General features: G+C 37.9%; 1 protein-coding gene across 1 annotated transcript; it reads right to left on the bottom strand.

Annotated features, from left to right (window-relative positions):
* Positions 1–2,198: 2,198 nt before the first annotated feature.
* On the bottom strand, positions 2,199–23,191 carry ube2g2 (ubiquitin conjugating enzyme E2 G2). Its single transcript, NM_001017198.2, is given in 6 exon segments — positions 2,199–3,618; positions 4,334–4,474; positions 5,728–5,846; positions 11,118–11,163; positions 11,802–11,837; positions 23,118–23,191. Coding segments are annotated over 6 exon segments (498 nt in total). The 5' UTR covers positions 23,161–23,191; the 3' UTR covers positions 2,199–3,505.
* Between the last annotated feature and the right edge of the window lie 599 nt (positions 23,192–23,790).

A 23,790-nucleotide genomic window follows, 5' to 3' on the forward strand; every position in this document is an offset into this window, starting at 1 on the left:
TATTCTCATAAAATAATTACTTTCATTTTTATACAGTACTGCCACACATACAATAACCTGTAGCCCCATTCAGGTCTAAACTGGAGAAAGTGATAGCCATAATTAAAACTTTTTTGAGCTAAATTTTACTTTTTTAATAGTAAACTGCTTTTCAAAATGTAATTTTTTAATCATGTGGCTGCCCGAGTAAACCAAGCCAAATTTAGTTTTTTGTTTAATCCCTTTATATATACAATCACAATGCTAATAAAAGGTTAACCATTTGGGGGTTTAAACCTTGAAAGCAAGTAAGGTGCAGGTAAAATGTATATTGAACCAGTAGAATTCTTAATGAATCAGATAAAAGTGAGTGTAGGACTGGGCAGATCAGGGATGACTTTGACGTATTTGGCCAGCTTAAATATATTGCAATATATTGACAAATAAAGCAGCATTATTAACCTTCCCATGCAAAGGAAACTCAAATGTATACCTAGGGTTTACCACTGTACATATATTTGCCACAATGTCAACGTGCTGACATGTAGTACATTAATCGTATGCTCTTTTTTGTGCTCATAAAACAAAATAGCAGAGCATAGATAAGTTGTATGGCTTATTTTTCAACCTATTCATGTGGTATGGCCTCCATCTTCAAAGACTGGCCTCTTAGAGAAAATAAAACTAGTGCTGACAGCAAGACTGACTCACTAACACCCTGCTTTATTTAGGTCCAACACAGCATAAGGGCACATGTTTCTGTCCTACAAACCTGCCAACACCCTCATCATATAGCGATGGTTGTAAGATATACAATGCCTATATTCTTTGTCACATATTAGTTCCAACTTTGGTACAGGAGAGCACAAATGCACTTTAGTTTCCTTGCTTACAACGCTAATCTCAGTGCCTCATATATGTTATATATATATTCCATGCAACCATATAATGGTGTAAAGACTATTCTTGACATATCCTATCTATAGTCTGAAAGGCAGTGCAACAGAACTAGTGATGTGACTAGGAGTGATGTGCACACCTTTATACTAAAGGCAGAATTGCATGGTGGGACTGGAGTCTGCGATTGCTGTGATCACGCTACCAATGAACAGTGACAATTAACAGCTGAGTGCAGAATTAGACTTCTGTTCATTGAAGTACAAAGCCAAGAACAGGTGGCACGTTGACACCCAAGACCAGTGATCCCCAACCAGTGGCTCATGAGCAACATGTTGCTCCCCATGGCCTCAAAGTAGGTGCTCATTTTTGAATTTCTGATAAGTGGGCAGTTTTTGGTTGCATAAAAACCAAGTATAATGCCAAACGGAGCCTTCTGTACGCTGCCAGTCCACATAGGGGCTATTAAGTAGCCAATTATAGCTCTTACTATCACCTCCAGGAACCTTTTTCATGCTTGTGTTGCTCCCCAACGTTTTTTCCACTTAAATGTGGCTCATGGGTATAAAAGGTTGGGGATCCCTGCCCAAGACCAAGAGTAGGGCACATGTAAGTCAGCAAGTGCAGTGAGTGCAATGTTGAGCGCAATGTTTAGCGCAATCACCATATTTTTTTCTCACAATGTGTTTGACACAGTTAAGCTACGCCTACCACAATTTTGTCCAATACCCAAAAATGACTGCAATTGCAAATGTGCTTCTTCGCAAATCGGCACAATTGTGCTTAATAGTCTTTCTGGTGCCATTTCCAGTGCTTGGCATGCAAGTGACGTATGCGCCATAGCTTTTTGTGCGACTGAACTACACCGCTTGATGCAGCTTTTATTAATGGCACTTGCATACTCCCTATAGTAGCACTCAGCACCACTCAGTCCTTCCTGCCTTCCATTCCAAATTATGTGGAGCAGCATTTATTGATGAAGGGGATCCCTGGAGCTAATGCATGGCGCATAGGTGACAGTAGCTTTAGGGATCCCCTGTGGCAAAAGGCGCAGCACCAGTCATTTCGGAATGGACATACTTGAGCCTTAATGTTTTCTGATTCACTATTGAAAGCTTTTCTGACTGTGCCTCTACTGACAAGGCAATTTTTCTAAAATTCATAACTTGAGAGACCTACTAAGCGCTCATGAGGCCTGAAATATAATTCTGCACAATAATTTTTGTTCCTGGGGTAAAACAATGTTAATTGAAAAGGCAAGAACTATATAAAAGACAACGTAATGAAGACCATATAAAACTGCTCACCAACTACAAATGATGTACAGTTTGCATATTTTATTATTCTCTTATTACACAGACTACAATTTCTCACAAGATGAGCTGTAAAGCCTTTCAATAAATAAAAAAAACTTTGACCCTCATTGATGCTTAATGCACGCAATGTATTATTAAGCAGTGCAGTTTCAATGCAAGTACTAAGCAGGGCAGTCACAGATTGAATGGGCAATGGTAGGGATTCTGCGCTCATGAATGAATCTGCTACTCAATCTACCCAGTGACCTAAGAGTTTGCTATTTTCTTAAAAACCTTCCATGTTTCACTTCTGTTATATTTTCATATTTAATTGTGGTCACCTATTGTGAAAAGCCAACAAAAAACTGAGATTTTACCCTATACATGTTATTGCGTGTTGTGTTTTTTTCATGCTGGTTTTGCATACAACTTTTTTATTATATCAGACTGCCCCAATATTTAGTATTCTTCACTTAATAAATAGAAAAAAAAGTTATAGAACTTAAAATATGCTTGCATTACCTTAGCGATCATGAATCTGATGGTTTAAGCCCCATGGTGCACAGCAGCTACAGGTACGTTTCCCACCAAATTACCGCCACTGATCTTTAAGAGGGCTTATGGTAATGGTGTAAAAACTACAGCAAGAGCTATTTTCATGGGAGTCCCATACAGATATACGTTTGTGTTGTTATTGTCAAAATGGTTTATGTTATGAATACAGCCTGGCAGGCGTTTTGCCAGGTATAAAAGATTGTCATGCTGAGAAATAAGCTACTTCACCAATAATACGGTTGTAATAGGCCTGCTGGAGTACCTAAAAAGCTACAGCCTGTTACAGTCACAAATGTTGCATGCACATAGCTGCTCAGTGGAGGTTTAACTCTTGAGGTGGGCATTCTTGTTCTATTGCAGCATCAATTTGCTCTTTGTGACACAAATCATAATCTAAGTCAATTAAACAGCTATATCCCTTCATTTCTGAGGTCAAGTCTTCAAAATAATGGCAGAGGTCTGCATTAACAAACAAAGTATAGAACACCGGTGGCTTTTCTACGTCTGATACTTTGTTTTAAAACAAAGATCCACCTTTAATAAAAAACAGAGAATAAAGGCAGTTGCAAATAAGGAAGCAGCCAGCAAGTACTTGTGTAGGTTTTTTTAAAAAAAAAAACATGCAGTATTTACTAAGCTGTGATGAATACAAGCCCTGCATGATGTAATAATTCAGCTCAACTAGAAAAGGAATTACAACATAGAAATTTCTCTAGTGAGTCCATAAAGCGTTCATACAAAAAGTTTTTGGGATCCAGTTTCTAAAATACTGCTAGGTTTCACAACCCTAATGATTTCTGCACAGTTTGTCTTGCAATCTTGTTAAATTGCTCACGATCTTCTCGCCACATTTTTGAAGCATCCACGTTTGCTCCACTTTCGTCATTGGGCTCTGCAAAAGATTTTAGCATTTTAGCAAAGAAGCAAAAAGCAGATAATTATATTATTCTGAATCATTTTCTACTAATCATCCATGGGTTAGGGCTGCTTGTGAGACAGTATTAACTGCTTCTAAGCCTGGACTTAAACTCTGATCTGCCTGATAAATCCTATGCGTGTATATTAGAACCTGCTCAAACTGCCACAACCTCTTTGTAAGGTCATTCATGAATGTAAATCTACAGAGGAGGGATACTGTGTTCACAGAATAAGCTGGGTCCTCATTTACCTATGGGTATTTAAGGTAAATAAAACGGAGAATAATAGTTATAAAATGTGCTGACTTCCTTGGAATGTAGCTGCAGTTGCTCATTTCTCGGGGTCAGGGCACAAGTGGTGGATTGTCAGCCTACAGATAAGCACGGGATGACAATCTGCGCCTACACATAAAAAATCTTCTAGTTGTTCCTGTACACGGGAAGCAGTAAATCCTCAGGTTAAGGCACACGCAGCCAATATCCACCAACAAACAGCAAGTTTCGCGTTTGTTGTTGGATATTCGCTGCGTATCCTGCACCCGTGTGGATTCAATGCTTCTGGATGCAGGAACAACGAGAAGATTTTATAAGCATAGGGGCAGATTTCAGCCTGTGCTTATCTGCAGGCTGGCAATCCACCCCGTGTGCCCTTGCCCTTAATGTTTATCATAAAAAATTAAATTTGCCCACCTGCTAACATGCTCACAACAGAAAGCAGAATCTTCTCCACACTCTGAACAGGGCTCCACCTCTCAGCACTGCTCTCGTAACCCATGGGATCATCTCCTGGGGCATGCAGGATGGAGATGCAGACCCTCCCATCTGGATATACTAAAGAAAAAAAATTAAGCATGCAAAAAAGCTTTTGAACACTTGATCACTATTCATCAGGTAACAATAAGAGCAGCAGGTAAAAGAAACCTCAAAATTATTTTGAAATTATTTAAAGATTATATACTGCAGAGATATACTATCTATACCAATACTGTATTTTTAGCTCTCTAAGTAAGTCAATAACATGGTTGATTTTATGTTTTCCATGCCAACCAAGTGACACTTAATTTCTGTTATTTATCTACTAGTGGTGTGCTATTTACTAAGCTAGCGCAACAGTGTAAATACTTTGCCATTGCACTACAGGTCCTTTATATGCACCTGAAATAACTGATGCAGTTCATTGTCCACTGTGCTTTGGGCTTTGTAATTGCCACAAACCTTATTGCAAATTTAATAACAGAATGTACAAAACAATTCAAATGTGAAGAGTTAATCATTTAGAGTTGATCCACACAAGATGCAACAAATAATATCTGGTAATATCTGGAAGAATATGGAAGTTACGTTTTTCTAAATGCTGGCTTTTTATAAGGCTTGTGTGCCTATACTATGATCATCCCCATGCATCACGTCTATATATATATATATATATATAAAATGTTTCCATTTAATCAATATATACAAGGAATTACACATCAGCACATGAAAAGATAATAAGATACTCAAAACCTTTACTTTTCTGCCAAGTACAGCCTCCTCTAAATATGCGAATCTTAATAAAACAGCATTTGTTGGCATTTTGTAAGCCCTTCCTTTTCTGGGATTTTTAACCCTTTTTTACTCTTAATGGCTATTCATGGGACTGGATTACATACACTTATGTGTTTCAGCATCTTGAAAGAAGACAAATTATGGGTTGGTTTTGTACCATACTGACAGAAAATGAAAACAATATGTTGCCTTTGACTTGTATAAAAAGAAACAAGTAGAAATGTTTAGTGCTTTCAAACTTTACCATCAGTTTATAGAAATCATAAGAAAGTTCAGCCTGATAGATAAAGACACTCATTTTACCCCTTTACATTTAGGCATTAATTTATATAGACTACACAGGCATACAAAAATAGTTAATTAAATGCAGAAATAAATAAATAAAAAGGGCTGCAACGTTAAACGTATACTTGTTAAATATCTTTATCATTACTTATATATTTCTTGTTTATGTCTATGTGGATTTGCCAAAATCATTTACTGTAATATTAGACAAAAGCTTCAGTACCAGTAGTTGAGCTAATCAGTTTACTTACTGTTTGGATGAAACATTTCACAGGTAAATCTCATTTTCGGTGGGCTAAGTGGATAATCAAGAGGAAAACTGAGAATCGCTGGGAAAACGCCACACTCAAAACATGTGTCTTCTGGGCCCCTGCAGGCAAAAAGAATAAAGAAAACTTCAACTTGCTGCCACAAATCATGACACCTCATGAAACCTCACTTTGAAACCCGTTATCCAGAAAACTCGCCTCCTATAAAGTCTATTTGAAGCATATAATTTTAATATTTTTAAATGATCTTTTTTTCTCTTTAGTAAGAAAATAGTACCTTGTATTTGATGGTATTTAATCTACATGAATCCATTCTGAAAGCAAAACAACAATTCTACTGGATTTTTTAATGTTTCAACAATTTTAAGTAGACTTAAGGAATGGAGCTCCATACTACGGAAAATCCCTCAACCAGAAAACCCCAGGCCCCAAGCATTCCGCATAACAGATCTACCTGCACTAACCTTAATGTGTGACACTTGCACAAATTACCCTAAATGAGGTCTTATAGGGTTAAAAATTCTTAGCTCAGAGCAAGATCTTATATATATATATATACAGTGGTGTGAAAAACTATTTGCCCCCTTCCTGATTTCTTATTCTTTTGCAGGTTTGTCACACAAAATGTTTCTGATCATCAAACACATTTAACTATTAGTCAAAGATAACACAAGTAAACACAAAATGCAGTTTTTAAATGAGGGTTTTTATTATTTAGGGAGAAAAAAAATCCAAACCTACATGGCCCTGTGTGAAAAAGTAATTGCCCCCTGAACCTAATAACTGGTTGGGCCACCCTTAGCAGCAATAACTGCAATCAAGCGTTTGCGATAACTTGCAACGAGTCTTCACCTGTTTAGCCTGGCATTTATGGCCACATAACTTATCTGAGACAAGCTTATGCGCTTTGGGTCCCACGGGAGAAAAGCGCTTTACAAATGTTTGTTGTTGTTGTTGTTGTTGTTTTACAGCGCTCTGGAGGAATTTTGGCCCACTCATCTTTGCAGAATTGTTGTAATTCAGCTTTATTTGAGGGTTTTCTAGCATGAATCGCCTTTTTAAGGTCATGCCACTACATCTCAATAGGATTCAGGTCAGGACTTTGACTAGGCCACTCCAAAGTCTTCATTTTGTTTTTCTTCAGCCATTCAGAGGTGGATTTGCTGGTGTGTTTTGGGTCATTGTCCTGCTGCAGCACCCAAGATCGCTTCAGCTTGAGTTGACGAACAGATGGCCGGACATTCTCCTTCAGGATTTTTTGGTAGACTGTAGAATTCATGGTTCCATCTATCACAGCAAGCCTTCCAGGTCCTGAAGCAGCAAAACAACCCCAGACCATCACACTACCACCACCATATTTTATTGTTGGTATGATGTTCTTTTTCTGAAATGCTGTGTTACTTTTACGCCAGATGTAACGGGACACGCACCTTCCAAAAAGTTCAACTTTTGTCTCGTCGGTCCAAAAGGTATTTTACCAAAAGTCTTGGCAATCATTGAGATGTTTTTTAGCAAAATTGAGACATAATGTTCTTTTTGCTTAAAAGTGGTTTGCGCCTTGGAAATCTGCCATGCAGGCCGTTTTTGCCCAGTCTCTTTCTTATGGTGGAGTCGTGAACACTGACCTTAATTGAGGCAAGTGAGGCCTGCAGTTCTTTAGATGTTGTCCTGGGGTCTTTTGTGGCCTCTCGGATGAGTTGTCTCTGCGCTCTTGGGGTAATTTTGGTCGGCCGGCCACTCCTGGGAAGGTTCACCACTGTTCCATGTTTTTGCCATTTGTGGATAATGGCTCTCACTGTGGTTCGCTGGAGTCCCAAAGCTTTAGAAATGGCTTTATAACCTTTACCAGACTGATAGATCTCAATTACTTTTGTTCCTCAATTTCTTTGGATCTTGGCATGATGTCTAGATTTTGAGGTGCTTTTGGTCTACTTCTCTGTGTCAGGTAGCTCCTATTTAAGTGATTTCTTGATTGAAACAGGTGTGGCAGTAATCAGGCCTGGGGGTGACTACAGAAATTGATATTGAAATTGAAAATTGAAATTGATAAACCACAGTTAAGTTATTTTTTAACAAGGGGGGCAATCACTTTTTCACAAAGGGCCATGTAGATTTGGAGTATTTTTTCTCCCTTAATAACGTAAACCTTCATTTAAAAACTGCATTTTGTGTTCAATTATGTTATCTTTGACTAATAGTTAACGGTTTTTGATGAGCAGAAACATTTAAGTGTGACAAACATGCAAAAGAATAAGAAATCAGGAAGGGGGCAAATAGTTTTTCACACCACTGTATATATGCCCCTCAGTGCCCTGCCACCCGTTGAGAGCTATTTTTGGTACAGCGTAGCTCAAACTGTAAGGGCGCCCAAAGCAAAACAACCCCCCTGCAATGATCTGCCAATTTTTCCCACCCCCTGCTTATCACATCACCACCGCCTTGACCATCACCAACTTCCCCCCATGCTTGCTGATGTACAGGGCAAAAAGCAGAAGAGATATGAGTGTAGGGTTCCCCACCATTGCACCATAGGCACGCACCTCTTCTGTCTAACCCTTAGCTCCAGTGCTTTTAGCTGATATAAGAAGGTAGAGCAATGCTAACTGCACTGAAGGTCAAAAACTGGGCAAGTAGAGACCAGAAAGTTAAGCATAAGGAAGACAAATTCTAATGCACATGCCTGCTGTATGCAGAGACACAGTTGATTTATGTCCCTACATACATTGTCCCTACACCTTACATAAAAAACAGGGCAATGTAGCCAATTGCAAAATGTGTAAATCTAGCTTTAAAATAAGCAGGCTGTGTCTGCATTAAAATGCAGCTGTTTTGTGTTTTGCTTTATGGCAAATTTTGCAAACCAGAGACTAACACACTTGCCCCCCAGCAGACTAAAATTAGAAAAGTATAATAACAGCGTCCCTTTAAGTTTCTCTTTTTAATCTATTTAGAGAAAGCTAAGCGTACAGCTTTGGCCTGGAGGGCAGATATCAGTAACATGAGGTAAAGGTGGTTAAATGTTCTAGTTAGTTCATGTGACAGCTAGATGACACTTCTCTTCTTCAGGCAACATTGTTTAAATTAAAAACAGACATTAATAGCTTTTACTTTATAGAACACAGCAATGAAGGCCTGGTATAAATTTGGTACTATACAAAGAAACAAACTTTACTTTACTTTCATCTAAGCAAACACATAATTGCCTTGAGAGTCAAAATAACTCTGCTATGTGGACCAAAATCCTCTGGAATTCCTTAGGTTTGAAGTGTGTAATCATCAGAAGAGCAGGTGTGAATTCATTGCATGCATGCCTTTTCTGCGTGTCACTAGCCCATTGATTGTGTATTCAGGCCTCTGGTGTTAGGGCTGAAGGAGAGGTGAAAAGGTGTTTAACAAATTCAAGCACGTAAGTAACTTCCAAAGTAACTCTGGGCTTTTTGCACCTGCTCCTCGCATGTTCAATGGGGGGGGAGTGAAGGAGATAAAAATAATAGGCTGTGCTTGCAAGAAATGAAACAAAAGGTAATGAGCTGCTTTTGGGTGGAAATTGGTCTCCCAGTAGTTGCAGGTACTACACTAAAACAGGGGTGGACAGTTGCTAGGAACTAGAAGACAATGTGATTTTAAATGCATGAAAATACTGTTAAACTTGGTCCTCAGTAGTAAGTAAACTGGTCATACATGGGCTGACTAAGGGGCAGATTTTTCATTTTTTTTTATTTTCAAAGTTAACTGAATTCATTTCCTGAATGTTTAATATTTATTATAAAAAGTTGTAAGGAAAAGTTGCTCCAAGAAAAGTTTTAAAAAAGTTTAATCTGGTGAATTGTCGAATTCTTATTGTTTAATCATTTAAACATATAGTAAATATCAGAAAAGTTGCAGCGTTTTTTTCTCTGTGGCTTTTTTTTAAAAAAAATTGAATCGAGTTTAAAATTAAAAATCAATGGTTAGTCCAGAGGACATCCGTTATCCTTGTGTGAGGCAGCCTGCAAGAGACAGAATGCTCCATGTGCAGTGAACTCTGCTTCTTTATTCTGTGAATTACAAGGACTACATCTAGTCTGAATAGGCCTGCATTGTTATATGATCATCCTCTATGAAAATAACTTTTTTTGGTAGAGCATTTGGAGCAGTTCATATCTATAAATAGTATAAGGCTTCACTAAACACAACTGATCCATTGTTTAAGCAAGTAAAAGATGGCTCACTAAATTAAAACTGGGAACAAACACATTGCATTAAACTAAGGGCTTCTGCAAGATTGAAATGCATAGAAATGCAATGTGTATCAAGTTAAATGAATATATTTATTAATGTCAATGTAAGTGCTTGTTTACATTTCAAATGTATAATATGCACAGTGGAAATAAACACAGATAAAACCGGCATAATATCTTAAATTCTAGTATGTTTGGGAAACTTTCCATATGATTTTTCCTATTATAACAAACACCAGGTCCTGTATAATGATAGGTGCATTGGGATCAAACTGCAAGGGCGTGCATTTGGGCACAAAACGCACCTGGGGTATAATGGCAATTGTCACTCACTTTGAATGGGTCCCATAGAGCAAGAATATGCTAGGGTGATACAGTCTAGAAAATGCCCAGTGTGCCATTAGCCTAAATGTAACGATGAACATAACAATACTGTTTTGTTTCAAATGCAGGGGTGGAATTGACACATCAAGCTAATCCTTTAATAATAGTTTTAATGTCTTAGATGTTTTTATTTCCCCTCCCTAATGCTAAGAGCAAAACCAAGAAAAAAATGCTAATCTGGAGTTGATCATCAGAAGGGAAATAATGGATTTATTTTAATTTTAATAAGCAAGCAGGGATAGTGCTCTTTTACTGTTTTCTTTAGCTCTGTAAAAGGAATATTTCCAAGCTGGACATTTTTTTTATACTGGGAGCTTTTATTTTGTGATTTCCTTGAACATAAACAGAACATTATGCCAGATGGAGCAAAACTGTAGATGATGCAAATAGTGCATGTACTCTGGTCCACCAACCCAATGTTACCGATATAAGCTTTGCTAGACATCAGCTAAACATCAGCTTGTTTAAGGGTGAAGACACAAAGATCTACTTAATAGCAGCTACTTGTCATGGCTACTAAACACCAGAAAATACCCTGCCATAGACAATACTGAGAATTGCCTCTGCTAAAACACATGAAGAGACAGTTATCAGTAAATGATCAGCAGAGTCCTAACAGATGATGTTAGTCCTATAGGGTTGCACTCTCCTGCAACAGCTACAAATTTGTTTATAAAGTTAAACAACTCATTTGGGGTCGTTATGGATGTAGAATAACCTTTCTGCTGGTTCTACAAAAAACAGAACTGCTCGTTAGCAAGAACTCACATGATCAAGGCCTCCCATTCAAAGAAATTCTCCTCATTAATGGGCCCTGGAAGAGAACATGGAATATAATATTAGGCTAGTGTGATTATAACACAGTGGTCAATGTAACCTTTCCCATCATAACATCTCTATTAAAATGAAACTGCAGATAAGGGAAAATGACAAAAATAAATATTTTTATCTTTCTTTAAACATGCCCTTTTAAATTAGTTTCTTTTAACGGAGTTAAGGTGGCCAGACACACAAAGATCCGTTTATTTGGCGAGTTTGCGAAATGTGCAAATCTTTCTTCCGATATGCCCATCTAAGGTTGGTGATACCAGACTAATTTGACTGTTTGGCCCTAGAGCCAAATAATTTTATTAGGATGTTGGGTAAGGGCCAAGGACCGCATTAATGAGCCTGTGGTCCTCTATCCCATGGGCAAATCAAAAGTGACGATTGAGATTTGGTCAATTTTTTGCCATATATTGGTCGGTTATGCCAGCTGGGGGTCCCCATACACGGGCAGATGAATTGCGGAACTGGTCTGAAGGACTCTTAAATCGTCTTAAATCTGCCAGTGTATAGCGACCTTAAGTGTTATGTATTTAACATGATCACATGATATCGAACAAACTCATGCAAAACTTAAATGGTAAAAGCCTTAATATCAGCACTTCTGGGACTCATTGGAATGCTTACCAGCTACAATTCCTTCAGGTGGATTCAAAGTTAATTCTAAAATTAAAAAACATTACAATTAGTATTATGATGAATGATGCAGCACACACATCATTTATTAAGAGGCACATTTTTTTACACCCAATGGAATACATGATTTTTTTTTCCTTTTACAGTATACAAACACTTTCTTTGTCTATTATTTGACAACCAGATGCCTACTTGTGTACATACTGGCATTTTTAGTAACTGGTACAGATCCTTCTGTTATTCGAAAACCCATTATCCAGGAAGCCATGAATTATGGGAAGGCCATCTCCCATAGACTACAATTTAATCAAATATTTCACATTTTTGTGATAACCTTTTACTCTGTAACAATAAAATATTACCTTGTGCCTGATCCCAGCTAACATATAAGTTATCCTTATAGGAGGCAAAACAATCCTATTGGGTTTCTTTCATGTTTAAATTACCTTTTATTAGACTTAAGGTATGGTGATTCAAATTACTGAAAGATCCCTTTTCCAGAAAACCCCAGGTTCTGAGAATTCTGGATGACAGGCCCATACATGTACTAGAAAGCATAAGAGGGTTGCTGTACCGCTTTTCAAGTAGAGTGGCCTAGTGTACTTCTTAAATTTCAGGGCTGTCTTGTCTTTTGCTGGTTACAATGCACCCACATTGGCACATACCTTTGTACCAGGTGGCTGCAGTTCTGTGAAGCACACTGATCAACTGTGGCACCAAGTAAATACGTCTCACACAAGCAAGTTGTGATAAATAAAAAACACAAATAAAGAAGTATTGTAGAAATTATACCTATATTTGCTAACAACAGAAATATAAGCGAGATGTGAAAATCATGGTAAATTATGTTAATATCTTTAGACGCACAGGGGTCCAGGAAAATAGCACAGAGAGGCAACTGTATATCAATTAACATTAGAATAAGTATGTTCAGGGACTTTTCTCCTTTATTAAGCTACGAATAATGTTTATATTAAGAAGGGATTAACAGCCCTATGGTAGACAAGTTGTGACCATATATTACCATTTTCTTATCTTGGCAGGTCCACTCCCTATGCATTGCCACCCTCTCTTAACTTATACTGAACATATAGAGTTGAATGCAATAATATCACATACAAATATCACAGAATATATACACAGATATAAAAAATGACTATAGGATAGATTCCTACTTTAAAGTCCAGTGGCAGCATTCACTGTTGTACCATCAAAGTCAAGTTATGGTTGAGCTTTCTGCTTTTCCTGTTTATTTGGATTATGGGCACTTTTTGATTAGTAAATGGCCATGAGAAGCCATAATTGGACCTAATGCCTCCCAGAAGATGATTGCCCATTATGGATCCACAACAGACTCCCCTTGCTTTCCTTAAACATATTTGGAAGCAGGAAAAAAGGGGTGAAAGACAATTCATCAGTAAATATATTATTTTAATTGCATACTGTGAGTTGATCTAAACAAGATTTTTTTTTTCCAAGTTCTTTTGAAACAGACTGAAGTTGGTGCAAGCCTACGTACATACCCCGAATTTTATAACCATTCAGAAAAAATTAAATGTTTTATATTTCTAAGCCACTGCATTGGAATGGAACACTGTGCTATCTTACAAAAACATAGTACTAAATGTTTATTTCTACAAGAATATGAGCTAAAATGGAACACCAACATTTCAAAGGCCTGATTGTTTACCCACATGCCATTTATAATCAGTATTTTGAAGACAGCTCGTTTACACCCATTAGAGATAGAGGTTTTCTTGTGGTTTGCAGTCTTTAAACCAACATGCTTCCACTTTGATGTCCTGACCTAACAGCCTGGTGAACACAAGGGTATTTTAGTAGTAAAATCAGTGTCAGACTTCTGACTCACAGGGTATATAACCTGCTTGGAAACCTTAAAAAAAACCACACTAAACTCTATTCCATTTTAAAATTAATTTGCTTTCAAAGCAGTAGCCTAAAAAAGCTTTTGAAAGGGTCCATTTGTGAGCCAACCTTTTAATTATATGGTTCCTACTTTGAGTTTTAAGCTTCCCTTCTATTAAACAGTTCTTATACGAGTGGCAATGCTGATGTTATCCTCAAATCCCTAAAAATCGAAAAAAATTACAAGTGCAAACAAAGTTCATGAATTTCCTGTATAAGGCAGGGTTTAGCCCTAAAATGAATGAAGGACAAAGCAGCGTAATTCATTAGTAAAAGAGTAAATCATAGTTTCACTTTAATCACATTAGTAAACTTTGGCAACTAAACTTAATGCAACATTTTACCACTGTTTCTTTACTTGCTTTCTACCCTGCTTGGAGAAACCTAGAGAAACTTCTTTGTCATCTAGTATCTACTAAATGTCCATATGGACACTGCAGTGAAGAAGGAACAGCTGTGATGGTCCAAACTGACTAGAACCATTTAAACCCTCCTATCAAAATTCTGGGCGTATATTCAAACTGCATTTACCTTTATTCAAAATAGAATATAAATCAGGTAGTAAACTATGATTTATATACTCTCTCATAGAAAATAAAAAAAACAAAAGTGGAAGTCTCCTAATCCACCCACATATGGGGAGTGGCTAGCCAAGGTTGAAGAAATAAGAAAACTCGAGGAGATTTCCTTTTTAATACAACACAAAAGCCAATATTACAAAAACATATGGACACCCTGGACAAACTACCTACAGAAACTGAGCCAATAAGGGCACGCATACCAGAAGGCCGCTAGTCAATCCACATAAAAATTCCCCAGCCCTAATAGATTATCAAGGTACTACAGTAATGGTAAAGGTGTATTACAGAATCCACTGATCCAAGGTGAATACATGATTATGTATTAGTATTAGACAGTTATGACTTGCTGACAGATGATGCCTTAATTTTATTGCTAAATATGTATGTGTAAGACTGTTATTCACTCCCTGCCCCCTCCTTTTCCTTCTGTACCCTACCCCCCTCCCCATTTCACTTGAAAAATCAAAATAAAGAATTAAAAAAAAAAAAAGAAAATAAAAAAACACTTTTCTTCTAGGGAGAGATGAAACCCAGTCAGGTATGAAATATATCTAGGAAATTTCTCAGGAGATACACTATCCAGCTTAAATATTGCTTTCAACCAGAGCTGTGGAGTCAGGAGTTGTGAACCCGGAAGCAATTTTGGGTACCCGGAGTCGGGAAAAAAATGTAAAAACTCCTAATAAAACTAAATTACATACAGCACAATATGTTACAATGTCTTATTTCACAGATAATAGTCATAATAAAGTATTTCTCTGCTGTAAGAATAAAGCCCAGTGTGTAGTTGTTTCGCTAGTGTGAGGTCCAGATGAGCTATTATAACCTTACTGTTTTCATTTCTTGTCTTTTGTTTAAATATATTTATTAATACATAACTTGAACAGTAATATCATCCATGTTGACAGTGCCAGGCCTGGATAGCCAATAGGGCAGTGGGTCAGCTTCTTAGCCAGTGGTTTGTTCCTAAAAGTAGACACCAGCTTACATAGTTACATAGTTACATAGGGTTGAAAAAAGACCATTGTCCATCAAGTTCAACCCATCCGAGTAAACCCAGCACACAACCTATACTAACCAATCTATACACTCACATACATAAACTATATATATACAACCAGTAATACTAACTGTAGATATTAGTATCACAATAGCCTTGGATATTCTGCTTGTTCAAAAACTCATCCAGGCCCCTCTTAAAGGCATTAACAGAGTCTGCTATTACCACATCACTAGGAAGGGCAAGCCCAATGTTAAAGCTTTATATAGCTTTAACATTGATGAGCTTTGGCAGTGATGAAACGCCTTATATGTTGTGTTCTTTCATTTAACATGGAAATACATTAGTATATTAAAGGGACAATAAAACAATATTTATTTATTTAATAATAAATATATAATGTACTGTTCCCCTACACTGGTAAAAATGTCATGTTTGCTTCAGAAAGACAACTATAGCTTTTATAAATGCCCTGCTGTGTAGCCATGGTGGCAGAAATTCAAGTTGGAAAAAAGAAGGAAAGGCACAGGTTGCAAAGCAGATAACAGATACTTTCTGTAGAATACAATGGCAATCTATACAAATAATCTGTTTTCTGCTATGTAATCTGTGCCTTTTCTCTTAATAGCTACTTACATAGCTACACAGCAGCTTTGTTATATATATATATATATATATATATAAACTATAGTAGCGATTTGAAGCACACAACTCTTATTAGCACAGGGCAATATGACATAATATATTAATTGCTTTTATATTCTTTCATTTTTTGGGTTACTGTTCCTTTAAAAACAGAGGAGGTACCATTAACAGACTACCAACTCCATAGTCCTGTTTTCAACAGATTACCAGTAAATGCCTTACACTAACTGCTTTGGGCTACTGGAACATAATGGACCTACTACCTAGAAAATGCTCTCTTACGTGAACATGATAATTGCCATTGCAGGTTATCTGAATATCACTAGCATCTGCCATAAATAGAGTGATTGACTGGCATTCCTCTTGTGCCCTATGATTCCAGAAACAATGCAAGTTAATAAAAGATAATTCTGGTTTCATAATTATATGACTTTTTGTACAATGCAAGCTGATCCGTAGGCCTCCTCTGATCCACACTCTTCCTGTCCAAACATGCTCTTACCACCTACGTCTGGGTGCAACCTTGCAGCACTTCTAACCTCAAAAAAAAAAAAAAGGTCTCACACACAAGAGATCAAAAATAACCAGTACCAAAAAAAAATCCTAATTAAACTAGAGTAAAGATAGAAAATGGCATCTACTAGCTATGGAAGTGCTATGGAAGTGAGGAAGGAATGTGAAATCAACCTTTAATGCACTGGATGCTGCAAAATGACTTCTGAATGTTCCGATATGAAAGCACTCTAATTAGAGTGTCTGCACTTGAAAGTCTTTACATCATAAGCTTTCTGAATCCAAAACAACTTGTTAAATCCTTTTAATCCACAAGCTTGAAGACTGTGATCTAAAAGCAGCCCCCCGACCTGCCCACTCCCTTCAGAGTGCTTTTATGCATTCAAAATTATACACAAGGGAAAAGACAGGGAAAATAAAAAAGTGAGAAAGTATTATATATATAACAGAAGGAAAACAGAGAAGCATTCTGATGTTGCTTTTGCTCAGGAAGGAAATGGTAAAGGACATCTGGGGCTTCTGATCTCTATTCTGAGATCAGAGATCACAGTAACAAAAATCACTATATTAGCAGCCTAAATCCTGATTTGAAACAAAAAAAAATCACTGGAAATTGTAAAAGTGCTTAGAAGAGCACTCTGAACAATTTTACATTCATTTGTTTTTAAGGCTTATATTATATATCTTTAAAGGGGCCTTATGCCCCTTCTTCAAAATGTGTTCAATGAACAACGCTTGCGTTAAACATCATATTTGTTTTAACCATAAAAGCCTTTTGGTTTTTGCTATTTCTTGAGCTTAACAGGAAAACTAAAGCTACTTTATGTTTGGTCCTCGTGGGATAAAGAATTAGATGTATTCACTTATAAATAACTTAATATTGCAGTGCACAGAGAACATAGCTCTTTTGGGCAGGGCTCTCTTCACCTCTTGTATCGGTTATTGATTGCTTTATATGTTACTCTGTATGCCCAATGTATGAAACCCACTTATTGTACAGCGCTGCGGAATATGTTGGCGTTGTATAAATAAATGTTATTAATAATAATAATAATAACATAGAAAATCCTTCTGCATAACAGACTTGTAACAAAAGGGTGAAGGCAGGGACATTTCCTCAACCAGTTCACATGTACAGGCTTTTCAGCTAATTTTTCTTCATTCAGTTAATATACCCCAAAATGATAAAAAATGTTAGGAGCCACAAAAAGCATTTTAAGTGCCTGTGACACTTCCATTCTTGTATTAAATGTGCACATTTTGCATTACATATCCACCTGTCAAGCAATGCATGTATGTTATGACTGATAACATGAAAGTGCTATAAATGATGTAGGATGATGGAATATTTCTCAGAAATACTTTTCTATGCTTCAAGGGTGAGTGCAGCAGGTTAGTGGCCCTATCTACAGGGCAAGTGTTGCAGCAGTCTGAGATTGAGTAAAAATGAATCAATCAGAGCAGCAGTGGCTTTGACAAATACTATTGTTCTAATGGCTAGAGACACCTGGGTCCAACAGTGAGAATGCTGAAAGATGCGTTGTTGTGGAGCCCCAGGACTGAATCCCCCCGGCACAGACATGTAAAAATTGTCAGACAGTGAAATAGTTGTGTCAGGAAGGGAAAAGGCAGTGCTTTTCTGAGTAATTATAACACACAACAAACAATCTGGGAGCAAGTGTTTTCTGTAATTCACATTTAATCAGGTAACACTATTGTGGTTGCTGACTCAGATCATTTATTGATAATCAATAGCAAGCAGCCTGTTTAGCACAGATTTTTGCTTCAAGGACTGCATTAAACTTGTAATCCAAAAGCCTATTTTTTTCCCCAAATCGCATTATGCCTTACTGGAAACAGATTTGTTCTACAGGGTTATGTCGACCTTACATAAATATAACATCATCTGGATAAGAAGCACAGAGCAGCTACATTTGTGGCTATAACAGCAGAAATGTCATTGAAGTGGCATTAGCTAGCAATTTTCAGCTTATTCTGGTTGGGCCCTTGATGAAATCCTTAAATTCTGAGATTTTAATTTAACAGGGAAAAACACTTCTAATTCCAATGTCAGATGGGGCAGGTGCGAGCACTGTGTGCTAAAGGCTCAAGACGACACCCCTCAGCGTTCCATAAACTTGTGCCATGCCTTTAAAGAGTGCAACATGTGCTGTAACCCTTTGTTGGCACATTTCCTGGGTGCAGCACTAAAGACAGCAAAGGAAGACCTGTACTTAAAAGAGAACATATCTATTCTTGACAATTATTTTTAAATGGGCTACCCTGCAAAGGGCCCCCAGCAGCTGAAGAGAATCCTCATCAGATGTGACCCATCCAGGCATGGTGGCCCACAACCCTACTGTGCTGCTTTGCTTTTCAGTCCAAATACATGGAAAGTGGGCAGCTGATGGTGGAGCGTTAGATAATGTTCTGGAGGGGAAAGGAATCAATTTGGGAGGGGCATTATTTTAAAAAGATTGCCAAGAGGGGGCTAGTCCTCCTTTAAACACTTTAGCACTCAGTTGGTTTGAATCATGTGCAAATGTTCTTGTGTGAAAAAAGCATATTGAAACCCAAGTGACAACCATGAGGGGAACTTTACTCAAGAAGTGCAAGCTGCACCTGCCAGTGTGACATTTTGTCAGGCTCCCCTTTACAAACCAAGCAGCACTCGTTTTATATATACATATTTGAATCTTTTGTTCACTCCTGGCAAAATTTTGACACCATGCACCCAGAGAAGAGACAAGGTAGAGTGTTGGCACCAGACATATTGGGGTATTGTATATGTATATATAATATAAATAAAAATGTATGTTGGCAAGCCACTGATATTTATTGGTAATTACAGCTGATCAGTAGTTAACCTGTTCTCATGAATGTTTTAAACATTACACCAGACAATGGCACTATATGAATAACAACAATAAAAAAAATAACTATTGTCCCAAATAGCCGCCATTCTTAGCACAGCTGTATAAAAAGGGAATTGCGTTCCAGCTGGCAACATGGTACTTGTGGTCATGTCACCAGTAATTAGCGCAGTAAAGGTACTAGGCCTAGACTGGCAATCAGTGGGTTCTGGCAAATGCCAGAGGGGCTGCTGTAAGATGCCATAGACAGTCACTATTTATTGGGCTGGTGTGGGCTTCTGTGTACTTGAAACATCAGGGCCTCATTTGAATCCCAGTCCAGGCTTGAAAGGTAGCAACAGTAAAGAAATACAACTGAAAATGTCTGTAAGACCCAGATGGCTGTAAAGGTGGCCATACACGTGGCGATCTGACGATGTTTCGTGCGACCATCGGTCGCACGAAACTTCGTCAGATGTGCCACACACCATTCAGGGCTGAATCGGCAGGTAAGGAGGTAGAAACAATAGGATTTCTACCTCCTTCTGCCGATTCAGCTCTGAAGGGAGATTTTGATCAGGCGCCCGATCAAAATTTTCCAACTGGTCCGATCGGCGAGTCGGCCGATATCCTGCGATATTCCTGCGATATCGGTCGACTTGCCGACATACCATACACGCACCGAATATTATCGGTGCGTGTATGGCCACCTTAACACTCTTCACGCTTTACACTTCAGTATCCTAAGAAAATAGTCCTTATTGTGATGTTGCTGTGCTACGGCTCCATCTAGTGGCATAACAAAATATTAAGCACTAAAATATGACAAATGTGAGAATATTTCATGTAAAACTGTACAATGCTATTCATGTTACACACAGTGGCCAAGACAGAAAATCAATCAAGTCCTGCCTTTTTAAAGACAGAACAAGCTGACAAATGAAGCAGGAGAAATTCTCAGGGTGCATCTTTAATCCCTTGCAATTTACTTTTTTTTTTTTTTTTTTTTTAATTTCAGAGCTATTAATTTGGTTTTAAACTGCCAGCTAAGGTTTCCAACTGCACAGTTGGGAAGATCATGTTCAGAAGGAAAACATAACTTTTCTTATATTGCTTTCTTTAGGAAAGAGATCAGATGACTTTTCTCATGAGCAGAACAACATTTTCTTAGAACAGTTCTGGACTCAAGCATGCGGATCGTTGTGGGTTTCTGACCCTGGTCTGTTAATATCATTATTGGATATGCTCTCCTGTGTGAAGTGAGGTGATAGATAAGTATTACGCCTTGTAACATGTTCTAAGAAAATTATTTTCTATTTGAGAACAGGATATCTGTATACATATACATATCTTTCGCTGACTGTGAACTTTTTTCAACTGAGAGTGCATATTATCACGGACTTCACCTTTAAATGTTTGGCATACAGGAGTGCACTAACCAAATTTTCTGAGTGCACCAGCTGGACTTTTGAGATATGCATTTGCATCTGTGAAACATAGGGGCAGATTCATCAATGTACGAGTTCGAATCCCGAAATGGGTAAAATTCGGATTAGATACGATAATTTCTGATGATCGGAAATGTCACAAAAATGTTTGTATCCGATCGATCGTTAAGGGCGGGAAAACCTTTCTGACTTTGAACCTCCTGTGCATGTTTTTGGAAGCAAAAAACGCAGAAAATACACACAGTACGAAAACTCGTATTCGGAAACAATCGTACTTTGATAAATTTGATAGAGTTGATACCCCAACGTTGATCCAACGTTATTACATACTGGTGTTCCTAACAATCCTACTTATAGGTGTGCTTAGGGGGGAAAGAAGGGAACCTTCCATGAATGGCGTTTGTTAATTGTTTTATAGGTTAGGGTTTTTTAATATTTGTTGGCTGTATTGGTGAATAAAGATTGCTATTTTATCATGTGTAACCTCTAATGTGTTTGTTACTTCTGGGATCATTAAGTCCCTTGTTTATTTAAGATTTATATTAGGGGCTCTTTAACAAATTGTGATTTGGAAGCCAGAGTTCCCCTTTAAGTTGCAAAAGTGCTTAGAAGAGAACTCTGAAAGTGTAAGGGTGAGGACACATGGGGGCACATTTACTGTTTTTTCATGAGCATATTTTCGGCGACTTTTTCGTATTTTTAGCGCGAAAAAATCGGATCGGTTTTGCCGCTGTTTACAATCGTTTGGTACGAAAATTTTGTGACTTTCGGATCACCAATACCATATTATCGTGACTAATACGATTTTTTCGGAAGCATTTTCGTGATATTTGCAATCTTCAGAAATTTTCGTTTCCAATCCGAATTTTTCCCTTTCGAGATTCGAACTCGTGTTTTGATAAATCTGCCCCATGGAGTCACTAGCAGCAGCTAAAGGGGCGTCACTTTCTATGACGTTAAAAGCCGACACAAGCGCATCATAGAAAACGATGCCACCGTCAAATTAAGCGCCATGTGGCGAATTTTACTGTCGCGTTACTAATTTTTTCCCCATCCATAGTAGCAGCTACTTGTCACAGCTACAGAAATAGACAAAGCTGATCATTTACTGATAATTGTCTCTATGTGTGTTTTAGCAGAGGCAATTCTCAATATTGTCTATGGCAGGGTATTTTCTGACATTTAGTAGCCATGACAAGTAGCTGCTACTAAGTAGCTCTGTGTGTCTTCACCCTAATTGGCTTCTGACAAAACTGACAATAATGTCTGTGTCTGATTGTGAAAAGGAACTTAAAACTGTAAGCTCCACTGGGTCAGGGCCTGTAAAATATACCGAAAAGTGCTCAGAAACAGGTCAAAACTGTATAGAGAAAAGCTAAACTATACTGTAATATATTGATCCCTCCATTGTTACGAAATATACTGTGATTTAGGGGCATGTTTACTAAGACTGGAGATAAATATCACCATCAGCAATTTGATTTGAACAGTCACCTACAAGTTAGAAATCAAAATCTAAGATCTGATTGGTTGCCACGCTCCTATCTCCTCTGGAAAAACTATTATTCTAACCATCTTAATACATAAAACCTCACTGATGTTCTATTCATTCCTATGGGATTTGTAGAAGCATATTTATCTATTGGTGAGTTCTAAATTTCTCCCTTTGATAAATAACTTTGCTTATAAAAATCCCATAGGAATGAATAGAATGCGGGTGAGTTTTTATGTATTAAGCTCACATTTTGATAAATCTGCCCCATAAGTTTGCCACCTGGCCCTTATTGTACCGGCCTAGATGTAAAAATGATGCCTGATGCCAATGTTCTATTAGGAAACAAGCTAAAATTATAGGAAGGCTGGTATTTTATTCTCAGAAAATGTGCCAACCCTAAGTACACATTGCCTTTTGGTGTAGGTCCCAGATATACAAAACACATGAGGTTGCCGATCCCCCCTAGCTATAGTCAGGATAAATATGAACACATTATTGGAACCCTGCAAAAATCAATAAGAACACTGAGCTGCAACAACATTAACTGAGAATCTACAGAAACCCCAAGACCCTGAAGTGTAACTAATACACAACATAATAGCGCTGCTTCTGCACCAACACTGTCTTTGTACATACGCCAAGCACAGCGTCACTGGCGGCGGCGGCGCTAGGAAATTGGCCTACTGCTGTAACTACCGCAAAGTACAGCAACACGTAAGCGCTGAGCAGGGCACATCACGTGACCGACGTCCCTACTACAGCAGAAGGAAAGCCCTTATCCTTTCTAAAATACCTTGAAGTGTTACTATAATTCCTTACCATTCACCACCCTAACATGTGCACTTACGTTTATATTCAGCCATCAGGCGTTTTAACGCCGTCCCGGCCATCACTGACAGGCGGCCAGCACCACAGTAGCAGCTGCTTCCGAGCGGATGTTTGGCCTCTCTGTGACGTCACGCACACGTGACACGCGGCGTCATCTTCGTTGCATAAATAAGCACAAACCGCAGGAGAAGCGCCGTGTGCGGGCATTTTGTATGTAGGGACACAGTTTCACTTCTAGGGGTTTGAGTGCCTTGAATTTTAAAGGGAGAATGGGTTAGTACCATATTTAGATGTCCTGGTGTGGCAGCATATGGTGACACTAGATATGTGTGTATGTATGGTGAAACTAGATATGTTACCACTACCCACAATAAATGGTTTGCAGTAAATCTGCTGAAGCTTTTTTCCTACTTTTCCAATTTAAACAGCTGATGTTTCTTTATAATAAGCAGTTTGTATAAAGCGTTCCATTGATTAATGTTCTAATAAGTCATTTAGTATATTGTGGGTCAGTGAAGTTTGCTATAGGTTTAACCCCTACCCACCTACCTGCCCCTGCTCTGGCTGTCATTGCTTGCTTGATATGGAAGTTACGTCTGTTTTTACATAAGCTATATAAGGCTATGGCCCAATGACTAGTCATAAGTAGTTCATAACAGTTGTAAAAATCATGAATGTGCTAATAATTCAGT

The sequence above is a fragment of the Xenopus tropicalis genome, chromosome 9, assembly GCF_000004195.4.
Source record: "Xenopus tropicalis strain Nigerian chromosome 9, UCB_Xtro_10.0, whole genome shotgun sequence".
Classification (NCBI taxonomy): domain Eukaryota; kingdom Metazoa; phylum Chordata; class Amphibia; order Anura; family Pipidae; genus Xenopus; species Xenopus tropicalis.